The 23,586-nt window shown below is 34.1% G+C and overlaps 1 protein-coding gene across 2 annotated transcripts in view; it reads right to left on the bottom strand.

Moving 5' to 3' along the window:
• Window positions 1-23,586, bottom strand: part of LOC311283413 (complement C3-like) — a 175,768-nt gene that overhangs the window by 37,766 nt on the left and 114,416 nt on the right. For both annotated transcript variants that reach the window (XM_084397780.1, XM_084397779.1), the window contains exons 30-35: window positions 12,707-12,871; window positions 12,426-12,485; window positions 12,252-12,342; window positions 10,326-10,371; window positions 1,553-1,643; window positions 1,351-1,440 (exon numbers count right to left, since the gene is read on the bottom strand). In XM_084397780.1, the coding sequence (XP_084253906.1) occupies window positions 1,351-1,440; window positions 1,553-1,643; window positions 10,326-10,371; window positions 12,252-12,342; window positions 12,426-12,485; window positions 12,707-12,871 (543 nt within the window). The remainder of the gene's footprint in view (window positions 1-1,350; window positions 1,441-1,552; window positions 1,644-10,325; window positions 10,372-12,251; window positions 12,343-12,425; window positions 12,486-12,706; window positions 12,872-23,586) is intronic.

Below are 23,586 nucleotides of genomic sequence, written 5' to 3'. Positions count from 1 at the left end.
TCTGCTTGTTATCATCAGGTGTCTTCAATAATCCAACAATCATCACTCAATTAATTATTTAATTATCTAATTAACTCTAACACTGCTTCAGTGTTACTTTTAACACCCTGCTGGTGGTTCCCATGTGAACATCAAGTGGTGTTAATTTAACACCAGGGAATTTACTGTGTAAGAACCAAATAAAAAAAAAATGCAGTCAAAATGATTAATTATTATGTTTCTTATGAATTGTGATTGGTGTTTTTGTCTTGCAGTCATTTAACAATGTATAGCTGTATTCCAACAGTAAATAGCAGAAAACAAAATGCATGTAAATTGCATTTTCTTTTGCATAAACTTCTGCAAAATTCTAATGTGCAGTTTGTAATGTACAAACAGGTGAATATGCAGTTACACAACAAAACTCCATTGTTAAATGAACGCTCCTGGTAGTTTATTTGACTCCAGACTCAAGAGTGTTAAAGTATTAAAATATGAGTGTTAAATTAACACTCAAGAGTGTTTAAGTGATGAGATAATTAAGTGATTGAGTGATGATTGGCCATTATTGAATACACCTGATGTTAACAAGCAGAATCACTGAAGGAGAAAAAGCCCCATTTTAAGTCTCCATTATGGGATCAGTGTTTGCTTTAGTTAGGCAGTTGACCCTTACATTGTTAACTTTAGATTTTGTTTGGCTGCTGTAACTGAGTAAACTCAACCAACATCATCAAATCATCTTATCTCTTTGTTCATCTGACTGTTATAACTCAGGTACAGCAGCCAAACAAAATCTAAAGTTAATGATTTAAGGGTCAAGAGGCCAACTAAAGTAAACACTGATCACCATAATGGTAACATACCAATTATGGTTTTCTCCTTCAGTGATTTTGCTTGTTAACATCAGGTGTCTTCAATAATGCTTAATCATCACTCAATTAATCACTTAATTATCTCATTAACTTTAACACTGCTTCAGTGTTACGTATAACACTCTGAGTGTGGACTCATATAAACACTCAGAGTGTCAATTTAACACTGGGGATTTTGCTGTGTATAAAGCTTATGAATAACTGTTTGGATTTTCCTTGCTTTTATTTTGTGATTATTTTTATTCCTCTCTATGTAAAGCATTTTGAATTACCATTGTGCATGAAATGTGCTATATAAATAAACGTGCCTTGCCTTAAAGGTTTATTAAAAGTTATTGTTAAAATTCAGTTTCCCTATAGAGAAATTGAATGGAGTTTTACTTCTGGAAGCCGACTGTGCACTCTATACTGTGATAAGAAAAAACACATGGTTTCATGATAAAAAGAAAACAAATCTGTGTTTGACATCATCAGGCAACAAGGTCTGTTGAAATACCTTATCCAAGTAGAGGATGAGGGATCCTCGCTCTGACAGCACTTTATTCTTTTCATATTTCTGAATGTATCTCTCCTTCCCTGTGGACAACTGAGGGCAAGAAAATGAGAAAAAAAGCTCAATGCATCACATGATGAGCAACATGTTTTATGGCCTATCTGCAGATGTGAGGCAATTCTGCATCAGTTTATCATCATAATACCTCTTTAAGATCATTTTCTTCAACATCAAATCCTGTCGGTACGCCAATGTCCAGAATAGTCATAGTGGCATCGGTTTTATCACTTTTGTAGCTGTAAAGATGGTGATAAAGAGCATATTTTATTAACAGGTTTCATAGGTGTTAAGGCTGCTTTCACACAAGAGCTTTTGGTTTGAACCCGAGTCCGTTTGATGTCAGATCTCCAATATTGTTGTATAACACAGAGCTGCTCGTCTCTGAATTAACAGTCTTTGAAGAGCAAGTTACGTTGTCAGATGCGGTGAAACTGCATGTGAATGCAGTCACATTGGTAACCAGCTGTCACTAGTACTCACATTCATGAAGCAAACATACAACAGTCAACCTGTTGATCTCACAGTGATGTCACCATGTGGTCACACCGTCAGCAATGTGAGTTCACAGTGATCTAAAAGTGTAACCTCACAGCGCTCTCACTGTGTGCTCAAACTGTGACCACAATATGAGCTCATCCCAGCTAGAAATGTTTTTGTTCTATGAATGTTTTGAGAGCATTATCTTATGTTCTTGTATTGTTTTCTGTAGCTAATTTAATTTTTGTTAACAGAATGTTCTCCTAAAAGGTAAGATAACACTCTCTAAAAACATTTTAAACATGTTTAGTGATAACATCGATAGAACATTATCCCCTAAATGGCTGTGTTTGCTTTTATTGGACTCTTTGGCCTTGACCATTTGATTTTAGTTTTTCACTGGCTGTTGTAGGTGTTTATTATAACAAGAGAAAATGTGATCAAATATGTTGGCTACTTGTTGATTATTAAATTTATCATAATGTAGTGACCCAAGTCTGTGTACATTAACACAAACCTCAAGAATCAGTACATGAATCTCAATAATGGTGACATGCTGCAATGTAGTGATGTGACGTTCGGCACCGAGGCTTCGAAGCATGTATCAAAAAAAAAAAAAACATCACACACCGAAGCAGTGTATCTGAGCTTGATTCGTTTTGCCATAACCACGTGACTGCTTCGTATTCAGATTCAAAAATAGCACGAACCCCTTGAGCAGGTTTGGAGTGTCATGCCATTCAGTAATAGTAAATTAAAAAAAGAAATAGACTTAGCCCTCACACTGTTGAACAAGTCATTTATAATATAATATGACATTTACAAGTCATATATAAAACTTTAATTTATTAAATTACCCACAAAATAAAATGTTAGCTCCCCAGTTCACAACTTCACCATTCCACAATAATGTTCTTTTATTTTGATTATATGCCATGAGCCCTGCCTATGAACTCGTAGGATTAGGACTGAGGCTAAAGTTTATGTGAATAAGGCTGCATTTGTAGATCAAAGCAGATTCATAAGAACGGTTTCTGTACAAGTGAATTAGTCCCATATATATTTTTTTTTTCATAAATTAATTCATACAGTTGTTTGTTCATACATTGTATAAGAACTACATCAACACTAACACATGAATTATGAGGATTAATTGTATTGTTTTGTGGTTTACAGAACACAAAGTGATTTATTAAAATTAAACAAAAAACGGTCTTCTGGGACAGAAAGGCAGCTTTTCCACCTTTTGACCACAAGATGTCGTTAGTGTGCAACGTGTTGAAAAGCTTCGAGTAATGAACCATTTTACGATACAGTCGAGGGGGAAAGCCCCAGTGCTTCACAAAGCTTCATTTCACCATCACTACTGCAATGCATTATACAAAACTTATCAGTGGCTCCCAGAATGCATTGCGGCATGAAGCATGTCACCATTATTGAGATTTACACGCTGATTCTTGAGGTTTGAGTGTGTCTAAGTAAAACTCAAGTTCAAAATGTTATTATTGAATATATAAATCTATATATTATTATACAGATTTGCTTTTTTATATATAAATGGATGTCATGCTGTAAAAACATTACTAAAATCAGTTATATGAAACTAATAACACACATGACTGCTTAGAAGCTGATCAGTGCATTATATGATGATTATATCGTTGTCGTTATCAACAAGTAGCTGACATCATTTGATCATGTTCTCTTACTGTTTTTGCCATCACAAACATTTACAGCAGCCAGAGAAAAACTAACATTAGAACATTAGGAATCAAACTGCCCAACTAAATCAAACACTGATCACCATAATCCAAACCAAACTATTAATTTCAATAAACCATCAACATCTAAACCTCTGTTAATCTCGATAAAGTATTTTTGTACACGTGTGACAAAAATAAAGTCTGGTTAGTAATAAGTGAAGCTGGTAATGCTGTTTGTGGAGTTGTTTGAAATGAAGTTGGAGCCTGACATCCGATGTTTAGACGTCAACCCAATTTTCATTTTAAACCAAAATCCATGAGTCCATGTCCAAAAACATTTCTAGCTGGGGTGATTAACATTGTGGCCATAATATGAGCACACAGTGAGTGCGCTGTGCGGTTACACTTTTAGCTCACTGTGAACTCACATTGTGATCATATGGAGAGACAGAGGTGGAAAGTCCAGGGGTCAGAAAGTAAAAGTCCTGCCATATATTTATTCCACCCATGAACTCACACAGCAAAAACTCCCGTTTTAAATGAACTCTCCTGGGAGTTTATTTGGCTCCAGACTCAAGAGTGTTAAAGTTAATGAGATAATTAAGTGATTGATTGAGTGATGATTGACCATTATTGAAGACACCTGATGTTAACAAGCAGAATCACTGAAGGAGAAAAATCACAATTTTAGTTACCATTATTGATATCGGTGTTTGATTTAGTTGGGCAGTTGACCTTTAAATGTTTAACTTTAGATTTTGTTTGGCTGCTGTATCTGTGTTATAACAGCCAGATGAACAAAGAGAAAAGGTGAACAGGTGTTGGTTATATTTTAACATAATCATCATTTAACCTGAATCACTGAACTCATTTAGAGTCTAATCTCTGACTTAAATGTATATTGGTCATAACAGCATCACAGTGATTCTACAGAATAATATCCAGATTTGTCATTATAATCCAAATTATTTCTGAAAAGTTGTTCTGATATTAAAAAAAATATATATTTCTTTAAGGCGCACACAGACATCAAGAATCAGTGTATGAATCTCAACAATGGTGACAAAAAGAATATTCAATTAGGGAAAGGAAATTAGTAAGACAATTCAGATCATAATTTATTCATACCGCAATGCATGATGGGAGCCATGAATGAGTTTTGATTGGTGGTACCCAGAATGCACTGCAACATGCTTTATTATTGTCACCATTGTTGAGAATCACAGGCTGATTCTTGGTGTCAGTGTGTCCAAAAAAAAAAAAAAAAAACTTTTTTGATCAGGACAACTTTAAAGAAATCTTTTGGATTATTTTGAAAATGCTGATTATATTGATAAGAGTATACTGTGGAATCATAGACTGCTGTAATCAACAAGGTAAACCTAACTCTCTGAATGAGCTTTGTGATTCAAGTCAAAAGATGATTATGTTGAAACACAACCAAAATGACCTGATCAGCTTTTCTCTTTGTTCATCTGAGAGTTATAACACTGATAGAACAGCCAAACAAAATCTAACGGTATTAGTTTAAGGTTCAAGAGCCCAACTAAAGCCAACACTGATCTCCATAATGGCAACTTAAAAAAGAGATTTTCTCCTTTGGTGATTCTGCTTGTTAACATCAGGTGTCTTCAATAATGGTCAATCATCACTCAATCAATCACTTCATTATCTCATTAACTTTAACACTCTTGAGTCTGGAGCCAAATAAACTCCCAGGAGAGTTCATTTAAAACTGGAGTTTTTGCTGTGTGAGTTCATGGGTGGAATAAATATATGGCAGGACTTTTACTTTCTGACCCCTGGACTTTCCACAACTCCATAACTCTCAGATGAACAAAGATAAAAGTTGATCAGGTGGTGTTGGTTATGTTTTGACATAATCATCATTTGACCTGAATCACAAAACTCATTTAGAGAGTCAGGTTTACCTTGTTGATTACAGCAGCCTGTGATTCTACAGTATACTATTTTCAGCATTTTCAATATAATCAAAAATATTTCTTTAAAGTTGTTCTGATCAAAAGACTTAAAAACTGTGAATCTCAACAATGGTGACAATAATAAAGCATATGAATAAATTATGATCTGAATTGTCTTAGTAATTTCCTTTTCCTAATTGAATATTCTTTTTGTCACCATTGTTGAGAATCATACACTGAATCTTGATGTCTGTGTGTGCCTGAAAGAAATAATTCACTTTTTATTTTTATCAGAACAAATTTTAAGAAATCATTTGAATTATATTGAAAAATCTGGATTGTATTCTGTAGAATCACTGTGATGCTGTAATGACTAGGGCTGGGTGATATATCGCATCACATTGTTATGCGCATCTTGTCAGTAAAGCCGGTTCCTTGATTAGTAGTAAATCGCCATCACCTGCTTTCAGATGGAGCGGCATTTACTACAAAGAGCCATAGTTAACTGACAAGCTGAGCCATATCGCATTAATATCGCGGACGTATCGCCAGCGATAATTAATGCGATATGGCTCAGCTTGTCAGTTAACTACGGCTCTTTGTACACAGCAAAAACTCCAGTGTTAAATTAACACTCCTGGGAGTGTATATGAGTCCACACTCAAGAGTGTTGAAGTTAATGAGATAATTAAGTGATTAATTTAGTGATGATTGAGCATTATTGAAGACACCTGATGTTAACAAGCAGAATCACTGAAGGAGAAAATCTCAAATTATAAGCCACCGTTATGGCGATCATTGTCGGGGGGAGCTGTGCAAAACTTGGCCACTAAATATTTAATATTCAGTTATGTTAATGATCACAATTAAAGTTGTACTTTTATTAAATTGAACAAGCGCAACATTCAGCATTCAATCAAATATTCTAAAAGATGTAGGCTATTATTAATAATAATGTTATTTCAACACAATATCTCGTTATTTCGACATAATATGTGTGCGTGCAACAAGCAAGATGTGCATTTGTAAATCCGGTGACGCGTGTATTGATTTTTATTAATAAACAAGTGTTTTCTCTGACAGTGTCGACTCGGCTGCAAAGATGAAGTTGACGATCGCCATCTCCGTGTGAACGCGCCTATAGAGAGACATGCACATAAATAGGCCTAATGGATTACATAATCAGAGAGTAGCCTTTTTCTTTTTTCGTTTTGAATTATTTCGTTTAAAGACATTTCAAGCATTGTGTATTTGATGTATTTTTCATGTCTGTGTGTGAGGCATACACTGAGTTTCGTTAAGTTAGGATAAGATGCGCTCCAGTTAACATGCAATGCAAGTGACCGCGCGGTCGCCTCCATGATTGTCTGTTATATTTGCTTCTTATTCATTAAATCCAGGCAATTGGTTGATGAAAAATTGATTAAAATTAAGATACAATTTATACAAAACGAAATTCACTTTAAAGAAAGGCTTTCTACAAAACAACTTCTTGAAGTGGTCAAAATCATGTCTGACCCGCTCCATGTCTCATATTGCGCATCCTATCTTACTCGGTCGTGCTGTTCACTTTTCATAAATCAACATAAATGGAAAAAAAAAAACATTACAATATTTTAACAAATATGAAACTAAATGCGCTTATTTAATGGCTACAACAGTAAAGTAGGCCTACATAGTCTCTATTTGTACAAATTGCTGCACATTCGTTTAATTCTGAATTTTGCACACACAAGTTGAAAGGCATTTGTTCAAATCAAGTTCACGGATAATGCGTGCATTTATTAATCATTATGATACTAAAATCATAACAAATTAGGCTATGCTATGTAAAAAAATCAGATGAGCCCAGAATATGAACGCAATTACACGTTATGCATTTTCCTCCCATAGAAAACCATTATAAGAACGCTTAATGTGGCTTAATGCAAATTAGAATGTCCCCTTATTTTGTCGAAATAATGAGATATTATGTCGATACTAGGCTACTGTGTCCACCGTGGTCTCCTTCTTGATCAGCAGAAACGATTTTTGCTTGTTTGGGATCTGACTGGCCAGCGTATTTGAAAAAGTTAAGCAAACTTTTCTGTCTTTTTGACATTTTTCCCCTGAGTGAAACGATCGAGGCTAACAGCAATCTCAACTAGTACAACAAGCGCGCAAGTCATGTGTCACAAACATTGAACACTACACAAACAGTAATTTATTTATTTTTTTCATTTAGGCAATTAATTTTAGTGACACAGGAGGTGCCGGATCCAATATAAAAGGTTCCGGATCCAATGTCGGAGGTGATCCGGCTCAAATTAAGCCCTGGTTATAACTGCCAGATGAACAAAGAAAAAAAGTGATCTGATGGTGTTGGTTATATTATGACAATCATCATTTGAACTTTATGGTTTTGATTTATGTTGTTCGTTACAGCATAACTGTGATTCTGCATAAATATCCAGAATTTTAGATATAATATAAAGGATTTCTTAAAAGTTGTTTAAAAAACAACAACTTTCTTTTAGGCACACACAGACGTCAAGATTCAGTCTATGCATCTCAACAATGGTGACAAGCAGAACATTAAATTAGGAAAAGTAAATTATATAGACAATTCAGATCATAATTTATTCATCCCGCAATGCATGATGGGAGCCATTAATGAGTTGTGATTGGTGGCAGCCACTGCAACATGCTTTATTATTGTCACCATTGTTGAGATTCACAGGCTGATTATTGATGTCTGTGTTTCTAAATAAATTTATTTGAAAGTGTTTTGATCAGAACAATGTTTATTAAATATTAAAAAATATTAAAAAAAATACTGAAAATCATATGTTATAGAATCACAGAGCTGCTGCTAACAACATAAACCAAACTATCTCAAGTTTTATTTTTCAGATCACAGCATGATTGTCAAAACATAACCAACACTATCAGATCACACTTTTCTTTGTTCATTTGACTGTTATATAAATCAATAACAGCAGACAAACAAAATTTAAAGTAAATGTATAAGGGTCAAGAGCCCAACTAAAGCAAACATTGATCGCCATAACGGTGGCTTACAATTTGTGATTTTCTCCTTCAGTGATTCTGCTTGTTAAAGGGATAGTTCGCCCAAAAATGATATTTAAGCCATGATTTACTCACCCTCAAGCCGTTCGAGATGCATATGTCAATCTTTTTTCAGACGAACACATTTTCAGTTATTTTAGAAAATGTCTTAGATCTTTCAGTGGTTATAATGTGAAGCAATGGGGTCCAGCTGATTCAAGTCGCAAATTGTGCATGCATCCTTCACAAAAATAATCCATCCGGCTCCAGGGGGATAAACAAAGTCCTTCTGAGGGTAATCCGTGCAGTTTTGTCGTAAAAATATACATATTTAAAACTTTATAAACGAAAATAACTGGCTTCCGGTGGCGGTCGGCGCGCGTTCATGGAGATGAATGACTTCGTGACGTAGAGCGAACGTAGAGTTTTGTTTTGCTCTGCTCTCTGGCTGCGGTGTCACGCTCGTTCTACGTCACGACGCTTCCTGCGCTACGTCCTACGTCATATGCCAGCAACCATCTCCAAGAACGCGCGCCGACCGCCACCGGAAGCCAGTTATTTTCGTTTATAAAGTTTTAAATATGTATATTTTTACGACAAAACTGCATGGATTACCCTCAGAAGGCCTTCGTTTATCCCCCTGGAGCCGGATGGATTATTTTTGTGAAGGATGCATGCACATTTTGCGACTTGAATCAGCTGGACCCCATTGCTTCACATTATAACCACTGAAAGATCTAAGACATTTTCTAAAATAACTGAAAATGTGTTCGTCTGAAAAAAGATTGACATATGCATCTCGAACGGCTTGAGGGTGAGTAAATCATGGCTTAAATATCATTTTTGGGCGAACTATCCCTTTAACATCAGGTGTCTTCAATAATGGTCAATCATCACTAAATTAATCACTTAATTATCTCATTAACTTTAACACTCTTGAGTGTTAATTTAACACTCATATTTTAACACTTTACACTCTTGAGTGTGGACTCATATACACTCCCAGGAGTGTTAATTTAACACTGGAGTTTTTGCTGTGTAGTAAATGCCGCTCCATCTGAAAGCAGGTGAAGGCGATTTACTACTAATCAAGGAACCGGCTTTACTGACGAGATACGCATAACAATGTCATGCGATATATCGCCCAGCCCTAGTAATGACCAATATATATTTAAGTCAGAAATTCAGGTCAAATGATGATTATGTTAAAATAATCACACCAACACCAAATATTCACCTTTACTCTTTGTTCAACTGGCTGTTATAACTCATATACGGCAGCCAAACAAAATCTATAGTTAAACGTTTTAAGGTCATCTACCCAACTAAAGCAAACACTGATCTCCATAGAGGCAACTTAAAAAATGAGATTTTTCTCCTTCAGTGATTCTGCTTGTCAGTGCTCAATCATCACTCAATCAATCACTTAATTAGCTCATTAACGTTAACACTCACATTTTTACACTTTAACACTCTTGAGTCTGGAGCCAAATAAACTCCCAGGAGAGTTCATTTAACACTGGAGTTTTTGCTGTGCAGCTGATTTCACTAATTAGTTCTCTCTCCTGCTGAATTAACAAATCCAGGTGATTGGAACAAAATACTGAGGAGGACTTTACTCTCTGAAACTGGACTTTCCACCTCTGGGGGTGGGATCAAACTTATGACAACAAACCAAGTGTGAAAACAGCCTAAATGAGCACGTTGATTAATTACAAATAAAATGGTTTCTTGACATAAAAATAAATGAGGGTATTTGTTCACATACAAGAAATCCATAATGAAGTTGTAAGTTTCAGTGGCTCCTGGTTTTGCTAAAGGGAAACAAAAGTATTCAATGGTTTTAGTTCAGGTCAGGTCTTCCCCTTCTAAAGGGAACATAAAAATGTAATTATAGTCATTTATATGAAAAAGTAATAAAACATTTCACACTTGAACTAGATAACCCTGGGTCATTCAAAACCCTGAGTAAACAGAATCCTGGGCAGAGGTGGAAAGTCAGAAAGTAAAAGTCCTGCCATATATTTATTCCACCCATGAACTCACACAGCAAAAACTCCAGTGTTAAATGAACTCTCCTGGGAGTTTATTTGGCTCCAGACTCAAGAGTGTTAAAGTTAATGAGATAATTTAGTGATTGATTGAGTGATGATTGAGCATTATTGAAGACACCTGATGTTAATAAGCAGAATCACCAAAGGAGAAAATCTCTTTTTTTAAGTTGCCATTATGGTGATCAGTGTTTGCTTTAGTTGGGCTCTTGACCCTTAAACTAATAATGGTAGATTTGTTTGGCTGTTGTATCTGAGTTATAACTGTCAGATAAACAAAGAGAAAAGCTGATTGCTTGTTGATTACAGCAGCCTGTGTTTCTACAGTGTACTATGTTCAGCATTTTCAATATAACCCAAAAGATTGCTTAAAACTTGTTCTGATAAAAAAAAAAAAAACTTTGAAAAGATATTTTAATTGGACACACAGACATCAATAATCAGCCTGTGAATCTCAACAATGGTAACAATAATAAAGCATGTTGCAGTGCATTCTGAATCACTGTGATGCTGTAATAACAAATATACATTTAAGTCAGAGACTAGACTCTAAATGAGTTAAGTCAGTGGTTCTCAATTCCAGTCCTCGTGACCCACTGCTCTGCACATTTTGTATGTCTCTCTTATCTGACACACTCAGTTCAGTTCATGGAGTCTCTCCTAATGAGCTGATGATCTGGTTCAGGTGTGTTAAATAAGGGAGACATACAAAATGTGCAGAGCAGTGGGTCACGAGGACTGGAATTGAGAACCACTGAGTTAAGTGATTAAGGTCAAATGATAATTGTTCAAATATAACCAACACCACCTGATCAACTTTTCTCTTTGTTCATCTGGCTGTTATAACTCAGATACAACAGCCAAACTAAATCTAAAGTTAAGCATTTAAAGGTCAACTGCCCAACTAAACCAAACACTGATCTCCATAATGTGATTTTTCTCCTTCAGTGATTCTGCTTGTTAACATCAGGTGTCTTCAATAATGGTCAATCATCACTCAATCAATCACTTAATTAGCTCATTAACTTTATCACTCTTGAGTCTTAATTTAACACTCATATTTTAACACTTTAACACTCTTGAGTCTGGAGCCATATAAACTCCCAGGATAGTTCATTTAACACTGGAGTTTTTTTCTGTGCAGCTGATTTCACTAATTAGTTCTCTCTCCTGTTGAATTAGCAAATCCAGGTGATTGGAACAAAATACTGAGGAGGACTTTTACTTTCTGAACCTGGACTTTCCACCTCTGATCCTGGGTATTCATTAGCTGGTGTTTCACACTGTAGACTAAATTTATAAACCCTGGGTTGATGTTCTTATTTGCTGTGTCATTGTCATTGATTTGACTTAATTTTGTATATTGCCAACTATACTACAATTTTATTTTCTGAATGGACTTTTCAGGATATAAAGGCAAGACGTTTGTCACTGCAATGTGGGGTTAGCACTGCAAAAGCGGTGAGGTTTCATAACTTGTGTAAAAAGCAATAACCCCACTTCTGAATTAATTGTAGTTATAGTTACAAGTGTCAAACAATCCTCTACCTGGGGTTAAAAACAGGGTTTAGAGTGAAGATAACCCGGGGTTAAGCACAGTGTGAAAAGTGCTACAGAAAGGCTCTGAAATCAGTCAGTCTTACTTTCAGGGGCTTTTTCCATTTTAACAGTCAGATCAAAGAGTGTACAGTCAGACTTCTTCTCAACAGGTCTGGCGTAGTACAGCGTCAGAACCTGAAAAGAGCAGCACGTCTCAGATTAGATGTTCAAACGCTTTAATCTTGCTGTTGACCGTATAAACGCTCATAGACACTCACTGAGAGAGTGGCTGTTCCAGTTCCTCTCGCCGTCACATTGAAGTCCTTGTTGATCTCCAGCTGTTGAGTGAACGCAGATATTATCAGAATAATCAAATCCATGATAGTAGAGATACCTGAAGGTTTCATTGACCAAACACAACACTTAAACAATTAATTTGACATAAACAATTAAAAATGAAATTATGTATGACAAACAAAAAATCTCCCATAATACAACAAAAATCTATTGAAAAATTGAGCAGGAACCATTTGAACAATCTTGATGAGTTCCTCCTCACCCTGTCTGACCGTGTAAAATGCACATTGTCTTTTTTAATGGTCCATTTGACAGGTTTGCTTCTTCCTGGCACTGACAGCTCCACATCCAGATTGAAGTTTAGTTTGTCCTTCACCTGTGGCTGCGCGTGATACTCTGCCACGGCCTGGAACACCATGATGGTCGCCTGGAAAGCGCGGAAAAGAATTCAAAGACAGAACTCTGGACCGTGACTAAAATGTAATGATGGGAGAAACAAAGCTTTTAGAAACTTTGAATCAATTGCTTCGTAAAATGATTTGCTCTTTCAATGCACTCAAAACACGACACTGGTCAGAATGGTGTTAATGCAATGACATCCCCAAACATGCATAAAAAAATGCATCCCCCGAACCTACAAAGGATTGCTGTAAATAGTCCCACCCCTCTTATAGGTTAGGCTACTATGTAGGCCTATAGCCTATATTTTTTTTATGATACATGGCTATAGCACTTACTTTTAATTATTTGTCATTTTCTGCATTCATTTAATGATTTGTCATACAGTCAGGAAAGTAAAATACACATATTCTACACTGTAAAAGATTGCTATAAAAAACAGCCAAATCTTGACACTTGACTTTTAAAGATTAGTTTTTCTTTGGCTGCTGCAGAAAATATGGAGTTTTATAAAACATTATGCTTAAGACTTTAAACTTCTGGATCAGTCACACACACACAGACATCAAGAATCGGCGTATGAATCTCAACAATGGTGAAAATCAAAAGTTTCATGAAACTGTAGTCTAGTAGTATAAAATTAAGCTTTATTTAATATAACACATTGTTAAGAATGGTTAGACCAGGAATGGGCAAATGCTGTCCTGGAGGGCCACTGTCCTGCAGAGTTTAGCTCCAACCCTGATCAACTCTCCTGTCTGTAGCTTTCTAGTAATCCTGAAGACATTGATTAGCTGGTTCAGGTGTGTTTGATTAGGGTCCCACACAGTAAAAACCCCAGTGTTAAATCAACACTGCTCAGAGCACATATGGTCCCACTCTACAGAGTGTTAAAATTAGGGCTGGGCGATTTAAATTGCGATATTGTTATGCGCATCTCGTCAGTAAAGCCGGTTCCTTGATTAGTAGTAAATCACCATCACCTGCTTTCAGATGGAGCGGCATTTAGTGCTGATGAGATAATTAAGTGATTAATTTAGTGATGCTTGAGCATTATTGAAGACACCTGATGTTAACAAGCAAAATCACTGAAGAAGAAAATCACAAATTGTAAGTTACCATTAAGGTGATGGGTGTTTGCTTTAGTTGGACTCTAGACCATTATCTGTTTGCTTTAATATTTACTGTTGTTTGTCTGCTGTTATTGATTTATAACAGTTAAATGAACAAAGTAAAATGTTATCTTATAGTGTTGGTTATGTTTTGATATAATCATGCTGTGATCTGAAAAAGGAAACTTATTGAGATAGTTTGATTTAAGTTGTTAGCAGCAGTTTTGTGATTCTTCAGCCTACGATTATCAGTACTTTAATTCAAAATATTTAATAAACATTGTTCTGATCAAAAGATATTCGGATAAATTCATTTAAAACACAGACATCAATAATCAGCCTGTGAATCTCAGCAATGGTGACAGTAATAAAGCATGTTGCAGTGGCTGCCACCAATCACAACTCATTAATGGCTCCCATCATGCATTGCAGTATGAATAAATTATGATCTGAATTGTCTATGTAATTTACTTTTATTAATTGAATATTCTGCTCGTCACCATTGTTGAGATGCATAGACTGAATCTTGATGTCTGTGTGTGCCTAAAAGAAAGATTATTTTTTTTTAAACAACTTTTAAGAAATCCTTTATATTATATCAGAAATTCTGGGCATTTATGCAGATTCACAGTTATGCTGTAACCAACAACATAAATCAAAGTCAGAAAGAAGGATTTTAATGAGTTCAGTGATCAAGTTCAAATGATGATTGTCATAACATAACCAACACCATCAGATCACTTTTTTCTTTGTTCAACTGGCGATTATAAGCCAGATACAACAGCCAAACAAAATCTAAAGTTAATAATATATGGGTCAAGAGTCCAACTAAAGCAACCATTGATCGTCATAACGGTGGCTTACAATTTGAGATTTTCTCCTTCAGTGATTCTGCTTGTTAACATCAGGTGTCTTCAATAACGTTCAATCATCACTAAATTAATCACTTAATTATCTCATTAACTTAAACACTCTTGAGTGTGGACTCATACACTCCCAGGAGTGTTAATTTAACACAGGAGTGTTTGCTGTGTACAAAGAGCCGTAGTTAACTGACAAGCTGAGCCATATCGCATTAAATATCGCTGGCGATACGTCCGCGATTTTAATGCGATATGGCTCAGCTTGTCAGTTAACTACGGCTCTTTGTAGTAAATGCCGCTCCATCTGAAAGCAGGTGATGGTGATTTACTACTAATCAAGGAACCGGCTTTACTGACGAGATGCGCATAACAATATCGCGATTTAAATCGCCCAGCCCTAGTTAAAATTAACACTGAAGCAGTGTTGAAGTTAATGAGATAATTAAGTTAACACTGAAGCAGTGTTGAAGTTAATGAGATAATTAAGTGATTAATTAAGTGATTGGCCATTAGTGGTGACACCTGATGTTAATAAGCAGAATCATTGAAGGAAAAAGAAAAAACAATAACAGAAAAAAGAGAAACACAAGAACTACAACTGACTTTGAGTCATTACACATTGTTGCATTTATTATTACCAGTTTGACTTTATTTCTGTCATACATCGACAAAAGTTCTTGAGATTCAACAGAAGTTTAAACGGTAATGTTTTATGGAAGTTTTCTTTTCAAGTTACCATTATGGTGGTCAGTGTTTTCTTTAGTTGGGCTCTTGACTCTTTTCATTTTGTTAATATTAGTTTTTCTCTGACTGTTCCATCATTGTGTTTATAAAGCCCATTTATTACTGCAAGAGAAAACATAACCTGCTCACAATATGTTGTGATGATAATGACATTATCATCATATAGTGTCCTGATTCACTGATGTCATTCAGAGTCTAAATCTTTGACTATATGCTTGATGTCCCGTTTTATTATTGGTGATTGTAGCTCTGAGATTATACAGTTTGAGATCCAACAGCAATATGAAAAATTTTGAAAATACTTTGTGCAAAGAAGATATTGTGTTTAAATGCACAGACATCAATAATCAGCATATGAATCTCAACAATGGTGACAATAAACAAACTAGTGACGAACAGATCAACTCTGAACATCACAAAACAAGCTACTAAAGTCAGAACAAAACAATAGCAAAATAAAAGCAAACAGAAAAAACAATGAAAATTACAGGACAATTCAGCTGCATAATTTATTCATGCTGCAATGCATGATGTCAGCCATTGATGCGTTCTGATTGGTGGCTTCCATCATGCACTGCAACATTAAGCATTTGTTTGATTGTCACCATTGTTGAGATTCATATGTAGATTTTTGATGTCTGTGTGTGATTTTAAAACTTATCACATGTGTTGTCTTATCACATGGGTTAATGAGCTGATGAGTTGAATCAGGTGTGTTTGATTAGGGAGACAAAGAAAATGTGCAGTGTTGGGGTGCCGGCAGGACAGGTTTGGGAACCACTGTTCTATAGTATATATTTTTCCTACTATGGAAGTCAATGGGACCCAAAAACTGCCTGGTTACTGATATTCTTCTAAATATCTTCCTTTCTGTTCAGCAGAAGAAAGAAATTCATACAGGTTTGAAAAAACATGAGAGTGATTATATGATGACAGAATTTTCATTTTAAAAGTGAACTTCTCCTTTAAAGAGTTCAGTGATCAAGTTCAAATGATGAATGTCATAATATAACCAACACCATCAGATCACTTTTTTTTCTTCATTCATCTGACAGTTATAACTCAGATACCTCAGACAAACAAAATCTAAAATTAATAAGATAAGGCTCAAGAGCCCAACTAAAGCAAACATTGACCGCCATAACGGTGGCTTAGAATTTGTGCTTTTCTCCTTCAGTGATTCTGCTTGTTAACATCAGGTGTCTTCAATAATGCTCAATCATCACTAAATTAATCACTTAATTATCTCATTAACTTTAACACTCTTGAGTGTGGACTCATATACACTCCCAAGAGTGTTAATTTAACACTGGAGTTTTTGCTGTGTACAAAGAGCCGTAGTTAACTGACAAGCTGAGCCATATCGCATTAATTATCGCTGGTGATACGTCCGCAATATTGATGCGATTTGGCTCAGCTTGTCAGTTAACTACGGCTCTTTGTAGTAAATGCCGCTCCATCTGAAAGCAGGTGATGGTGATTTACTACTAATCAAGGAACCGGCTTTACTGATGAGATGCGCATAACAATATCGTGCGATATATCGCCCAGCCCTACATGTCATCCATCTCCATCTAATCATTATTTTTGTTTTGCTCTTCTGATGGTTTTCAGCTTTCTCTTTCTGCAAATTATATAGTTATATCATATCATGGTGTATAGTGATATGACCCAGCACCCAAAATACTATTAAAACACTCCAACACAGCCTCCACTCTTTGCGAAAGATGGATAAAAAAGCGCACAGGAAACAAAAACATTGAAAAAATTATAAACGACCCCGCCAAATTACAGAAATGCCGATTCGCACGGGACTAATATTATCACAGGACCTCGGTGTTCGGCGAAATATGGTAGGTCATTTGCGGGGGAATTTTTACTTTACAAATTACAGACATGACCGATTCGCACGGGATTAAGATCACAGACAACCTCCGCAATTATTACAAATTACTAGAGGTCACCAGGTAATACTTATCCCGTGCGAATAGGGCTATAGTCACAGCCTTAGATTAAATCAACTAAAGATAAAAAGAAGAGATTCGATCTGTGAAGATCTCAGCAGAGGATGATTAAACAACTCCACAAACAGCATTACCAGCTTCCCTTATTACTAACCAGACTGACTTTATTTCTGTCAGACGTCTACAGTTCCTATTGAGAATTAACAGAGGTTTAGATGTTGATGTTTTAAAGTCACCATTAAAAAATCACCATTATGGTGAACAGTGTTGCCTTTAGTTGTGCAATTTGACTCTTGACTTCTTATGGGAGTTTATGGTCTTTGTAACAGTGTTTACTAAAACACATAATTTGTTGCAAGGAAAGCCAGAATCAAAGACAGTCAGGTGATAGGCCTATAGTTTTCAACATCATAAAGTTTAAACATTTTATCATTGACTGAAAGTGATTATTTGTTATTAATATATATATATTTTAACAACATTAACTAATTTCTTCAGATCAGACATCAAGTTGATTTTTTTTTTTTTTTTTTGGAATTATTGGGAAAGTAATCTTTGGACAAACACACAGACATCAAGAATCCACATATGAATCTCAACAATGGTGACATGCTTTTTATGCCGCAATGCATTCTGGGAGGCACCATAGTATAAAAAGCTTGGCTCCCAGCATGCATTGCAGCATGAAGCATGTCACCATTGTTGAGATTCATATGTGGATTCTTGATGTCTGTGTGTTCCTAAAAAAAGAAATAAAAGAAAATAATGATTTTCCAAAAAATTCACCAATGTATATAAAAATAAAAATGTCTGCTCTGTATCAAGAAAGGTGTAAGCTATTTTCTAATAACAACTTATGATCAGGGAAAAGATTAGTGAATCACTCTACTTTATAATAATGAAAACTAAACCACCTGAACAACTTTGTTTTTGGCATTCTTTGTAACAAATGATGTGCTTTGATAAATATTGTTACAAAGACCAAAATTGTATTTAAAATGCCAAGATTCAAACTGCCCAACTAAAGGAAACACAGATCACCATAATGGTGACCAAACATTTTAAAACATCAACATCTAAACCTCTGTTCATAGACATATGACAGAAATAAAGTCAGTCTGGTTAGTAATAAGTGAAGCTGGTAATGCTGTTGGTGGAGTTGTTTAATCCTCTTCTGCTGAGATCTTCACAGATTTAATGTCTTCTTTTCTCTTCAGTGGATTTAATGTGACTGTCACTGGAAGTCAGTTGTAGTTCTTGTGTTTCTCTTTCCTTCAGTGATTATGCTTGTTAACTGCAGGTGTTCATCACTAATGTTCAATCATCACTCAAGTAATCACTTAATTATCTCATTAACTTTAACTCTGCTTCAGTGTTATTTTAACACTCTGTAGAGTGGGACCATATTTGCTCAGAGCAGTGTTGATTTAACACTGGGGATTTTGCTGTATAGATAGATAGATAGATAGATAGATAGATAGATAGATAGATAGATAGATAGATAGATAGATAGATAGATAGATAGATAGATAGATAGATAGATAGATAGATAGATAGATAGATAGATAGATAGATAGATAGAAAAGGTTTGAATATAGATAGATAGATAGATAGATAGATAGATAGATAGATAGATAGATAGATAGATAGATAGATAGATAGATAGATAGATAGATAGATAGATAGATAGATTATTAGTTAGAAAGAACATAGATAGCTTAAAGCTTAATTGAGTATCAATGGCTTCCAGCAGTTTACATTAAACATAGTTCAAACAGACATGGACTTTTGGCCAATGAAAGTCTATGGGATTTCTATGATTTTTAATATTAATTTTTAAGAAAACCGTAACTCAAACCAGTCTGAAAAGATATAGCAACTTGAGTCTTAATCATAGAAATCCCATAGACTTTCATTGGCCAAAAGTCCATGTCTGTTTGAACTATGTTTAATGTAAACTGCTGGAACTGAGTTTAAATTAATTCGAAGTTTAAAGTAGTTTAAATTTTGATCGATAGATTAGTTAGAAATAAAGAAAGATTAGTTAGAAAGAAAGAGAGAGAGAGAGAGAAAGAAAAAAGAAGGATAGAAGGAAAGAAAGAAAGAAAGAAAGAAAGATTGATTAGTTAGAAAGAAAGATGGATTAGTTAGAAAGAAAGAAAGAAATAAAGTTAGAAAGAAAGAAAGAAAGAAAGAAAGATGGATTAGTTAGAAAGAAAGAAAGAAAGAAAGAGAGAGAGAGAGAGAGAGAGAGAGAAAAAGAAGGATAGAAAGAAAGAAAGAAAGAAAGAAAGAAAGAAAGAAAGAAAGAAAGAAAGAAAGAAAGAAAGAAAGAAAGAAAGAAAGATTAGTTAGAAAGAAAGAAAGATGGATTAGTTGGAAAGAAAGAAAGAAAGATTTATTATTCAGAAAGAAAGATGGATTAGTTAGAAAGAAAGAAAGATTAGTAAGAAAGAAAGAAAGAAAGAAAAATTAGTTAGAAAGAAAGAAAGAAAAATTTGTTAGAAAGAAAGAAAAGATTAGTTAGAAAAAATAACTAAAGATTAGTTAGAAAGAAAGAAAGAAAGAAAGAGAGAAAGAAAGAAAGAAAGATTGATTAGTTAGAAAGAAAGAAAGATTGATTAGTTAAAAAGAAAGAAAGATGGATTAGTTAGAAAGATGGATTAGTTAGAAAGAAAGAAAGAAAGAAAGAAAGAAAGAAAGAAAGAAAGAAAGAAAGAAAGATTGATTAGTTAGAAAGAAAGAAAGATTGATTAGTTAAAAAGAAAGAAAGATGGATTAGTTAGAAAGAAAGAAAGAAAGAAAGAAAGAAAGAAAGAAAGAAAGAAAGAAAGATTGATTAGTTAAAAAGAAAGAAAGATGGATTAGTTAGAAAGAAAGAAAGAAAGAAAGAAAGAAAGAAGGAAAGAAAGAAAGAAGAAAGAAAGATTGATTAGTTAGAAAGAAAGAAAGATTGATTAGTTAAAAAGAAAGAAAGATGGATTAGTTAGAAAGAAAGAAAGAAAGAAAGATTAATTAGTTAGAAAGAGAGAGAGAAATTAGTTAGATAGATAGATTAGTTAGAAAGAAAGATAGATTAGTTATAAAGAAAGAAAGATAGATAAGTTAGTTAGAAAGATAGATTAGTTAAAAAGAAAGATAGATAAGTTAGTTAGAAAGAAAGATAAGTTAGTTAGAAAGAAAGATAGATAAGTTAGTTAGATAGATAGATAGATAGATATATAGATATATATATATATATATAGATAGATAGATAGATAGATAGATAGATAGATAGATAGATAGATAGATAGATAGATAGATAGATAGATTAGTTAGAAAGAAAGATAGATAAATTAGTTAGAAAGATAGATAGGTTAGTTAGAAAGAAAGACAGATAAGTTAGTTAGTTAGAAAGATAGATAGATTAGAAATAAATAAATAAAGAAAGAAAGATAGATAAATTAGTTAGAAAGATAGATTAGTTAGAAAGAAAGAAAGATAGATAAGTTAGTTAGAAAGATAGATAGATTAGTTAGAAAGAAACAAAGAAAGATAAGTTAGTTAGAAAGATAGATTAGTAAGACAGAAAGAAAGATAGATAAGTTAGTTAGAAAGATGGATAGATAGATTAGTTAGAAAGAAAGAAGGATAGATAAGTTAGTTAGATAGAAAGATAGATTAGTAAGAAAGAAAGAAAGAAAGATAGATAAGTTAGTTAGAAAGATAGATAGATTAGTTAGAAAGATAGATTGATTAGTTAGAAAGAAAGATAGATTAGTGAGAATAAAAAAGAAAGATAGATAAGTTAGTAAGAAAGAAAGATAGATAAGTTAGTTAGAAAGATAGATAGATTAGTTAAAAAGAAAGAAAGAAAGATAAGATAGTTAGAAAGATAGAGATTAGTTAGAAAGAAATATAGATTAGTTAGAAAGATAGATTAGTATGAAAGAAAGAAAGATAAGTTAGTTAGAAAGAAAGATAAGTTAGTTAGAAAGAAAGAAAGAAAGTTCTGTCAGGTCCATTAAGTCAAGAACACAGACAATAAAAATAATTAAAGAATTTATATTGAATAGATTGCAAACAGGTTGATGTTCCTGAATTGAAATTTGGCGGTATGGCTCTGTTCAGGGAGTCCTCTGACCTTTCATGAGCACCATGAAATAGCAGAGAGTCAGAGGACAGCAGCAGCAGCAGCATTAGGGAACGCTCACACAGTTTAGGACTGTGAGAGCTAAAATATCCCCCCTGTGAACAGAGCATGCAACATGACATAAAGCAAATGCACGTTGTGCATAAGGAGGAGCTGGGGAGGTGGCGGGCAGCAGAAGCGAGCAGCAAGCATGTATGAGCAACTGAATGTGCTTTAAATAGGGTGCCTTGTTTGAGCTTTGGCCATTGAGCAGCGAGGGGAGTTACGAGCTAATGCAGCTCAGCTGGAGCAGATCAGCTGACGGGACAGTGTTGTTAGCAAACAGCATTAGTAGCGTCTTGACTACCTGGCCTGCCAGAACTGACGCTGACGCTCAATATAGATAAGTTAGTTAGATAGATAGATAGATAGATAGATAGATAGATAGATAGATAGATAGATAGATAGATAGATAGATAGATAGATAGATAGATAGATAGATAGATAGATAGATAGATAGATAGATAGATAGATAGATAGATAGATAGATAGATAGATAGATAGATAGATAGATAGATAGATAGAAAGAAAGAAAGATAGATAAATTAGTTAGAAAGTTAGATAGATTAGTTAGAAAGAAAGAAAGATAGATAAGTTAGTTAGAAAGATAGATAGATTAGTTAGAAAGAAAGATAAGTTAGTTAGAAAGATAGATTAGTAAGACAGAAAGAAAGATAGATAAGTTAGTTAGAAATATGGATAGATTAGTTAGAAAGAAAGAAGGATAGATAAGTTAGTTAGATAGATAGAAAAATAGATTAGTAAGAAAGAAAGAAAGATAGATAAGTTAGTTAGAAAGATAGATAGATTAGTTAAAAAGATAGATAGATTAGTTAGAAAGAAAGAAAGCTAGATTAGTTAGAAAGAAAGACAGATAAGTTAGTTAGAAAGATAGATAGATTAGTTAGAAAGAAAGAAAGATAGATAAGTTAGTTAGAAAGATAGATTAGTAAGACAGAAAGAAAGATAGATAAGTTAGAAAGATGGATAGATTAGTTAGAAAGAAAGAAGGATAGATAAGTTAGCTAGTTAGAAAGATAGATAGATTAGTAAGAAAGAAAGATAGATCAGTTAGTTAGAAAGATAGATAGATAGATTAGTTAGAAAGAAAGAAAGATAGATAAGTTAGTTAGAAAGATAGATAGATTAGTAAGAAAGAAAAATAGATAAGTTAGTTAGAAAGATAGATTAGTTTAAAAAAAGAAAGATAGATAAGTTAGAAAGATAGATAGATTAGTTAAAAAGAAAGAAAGAAAGATAGATAAGTTAGTTAGAAAGATAGATAGATTAGTAAGAAAGAAAGAAAGATAGATAAGTTAGTTAGAAAGATAGATAGATTAGTAAGAAAGAAAGATAGATAAGTTAGTTAGAAAGATAGATAAGTTAGTTAGAAAGATAGATTAGTTAAAAAGAACGATAGATAGATAGAACGATAGATAGATAGATAGATAGATAGATAGATAGATAGATAGATAGATAGATAGATAGATAGATAGATAGATAGATAGATAGATAGATAGATAGATAGATAGATAGATAGATAGATAGATAGATAGATAGATAGATAGAATAGTAGTTTAATTGAGTCAGGGAGTTTAGATTTGAGTTTTTGGCTTGTGCACTACTGGGCCATCTTGGCTCAATTTGAGCACTCCGCAATGTAAATCTATGGGATTTTTATGATTTTTAATATTAATTTTTAAGAAAACTGAAAGTCAAATCAGTCTGAAAAAATATAGCACACCAAGTCAGAACAGTCTGAAAGTCTGACCCGAGTTTGGAGTTTGTAGAGTTAAAGCTCTAGGAGGAGTTAGAGTTGAAAATCTTTGGGTCAGAAGAATAATAATAAGTTTAAATAGGATTTCAGTAAGTTGGCTTTCTCAAGCCAA

This window comes from Rutilus rutilus (genome assembly GCF_951802725.1).
Source record: "Rutilus rutilus genome assembly, chromosome: 2".
Taxonomy (NCBI): Eukaryota; Metazoa; Chordata; class Actinopteri; order Cypriniformes; family Leuciscidae; genus Rutilus; species Rutilus rutilus.
Note: the sequence above shows the minus strand (reverse complement) of the source record. Positions and strands in the feature narration are given on the sequence as shown.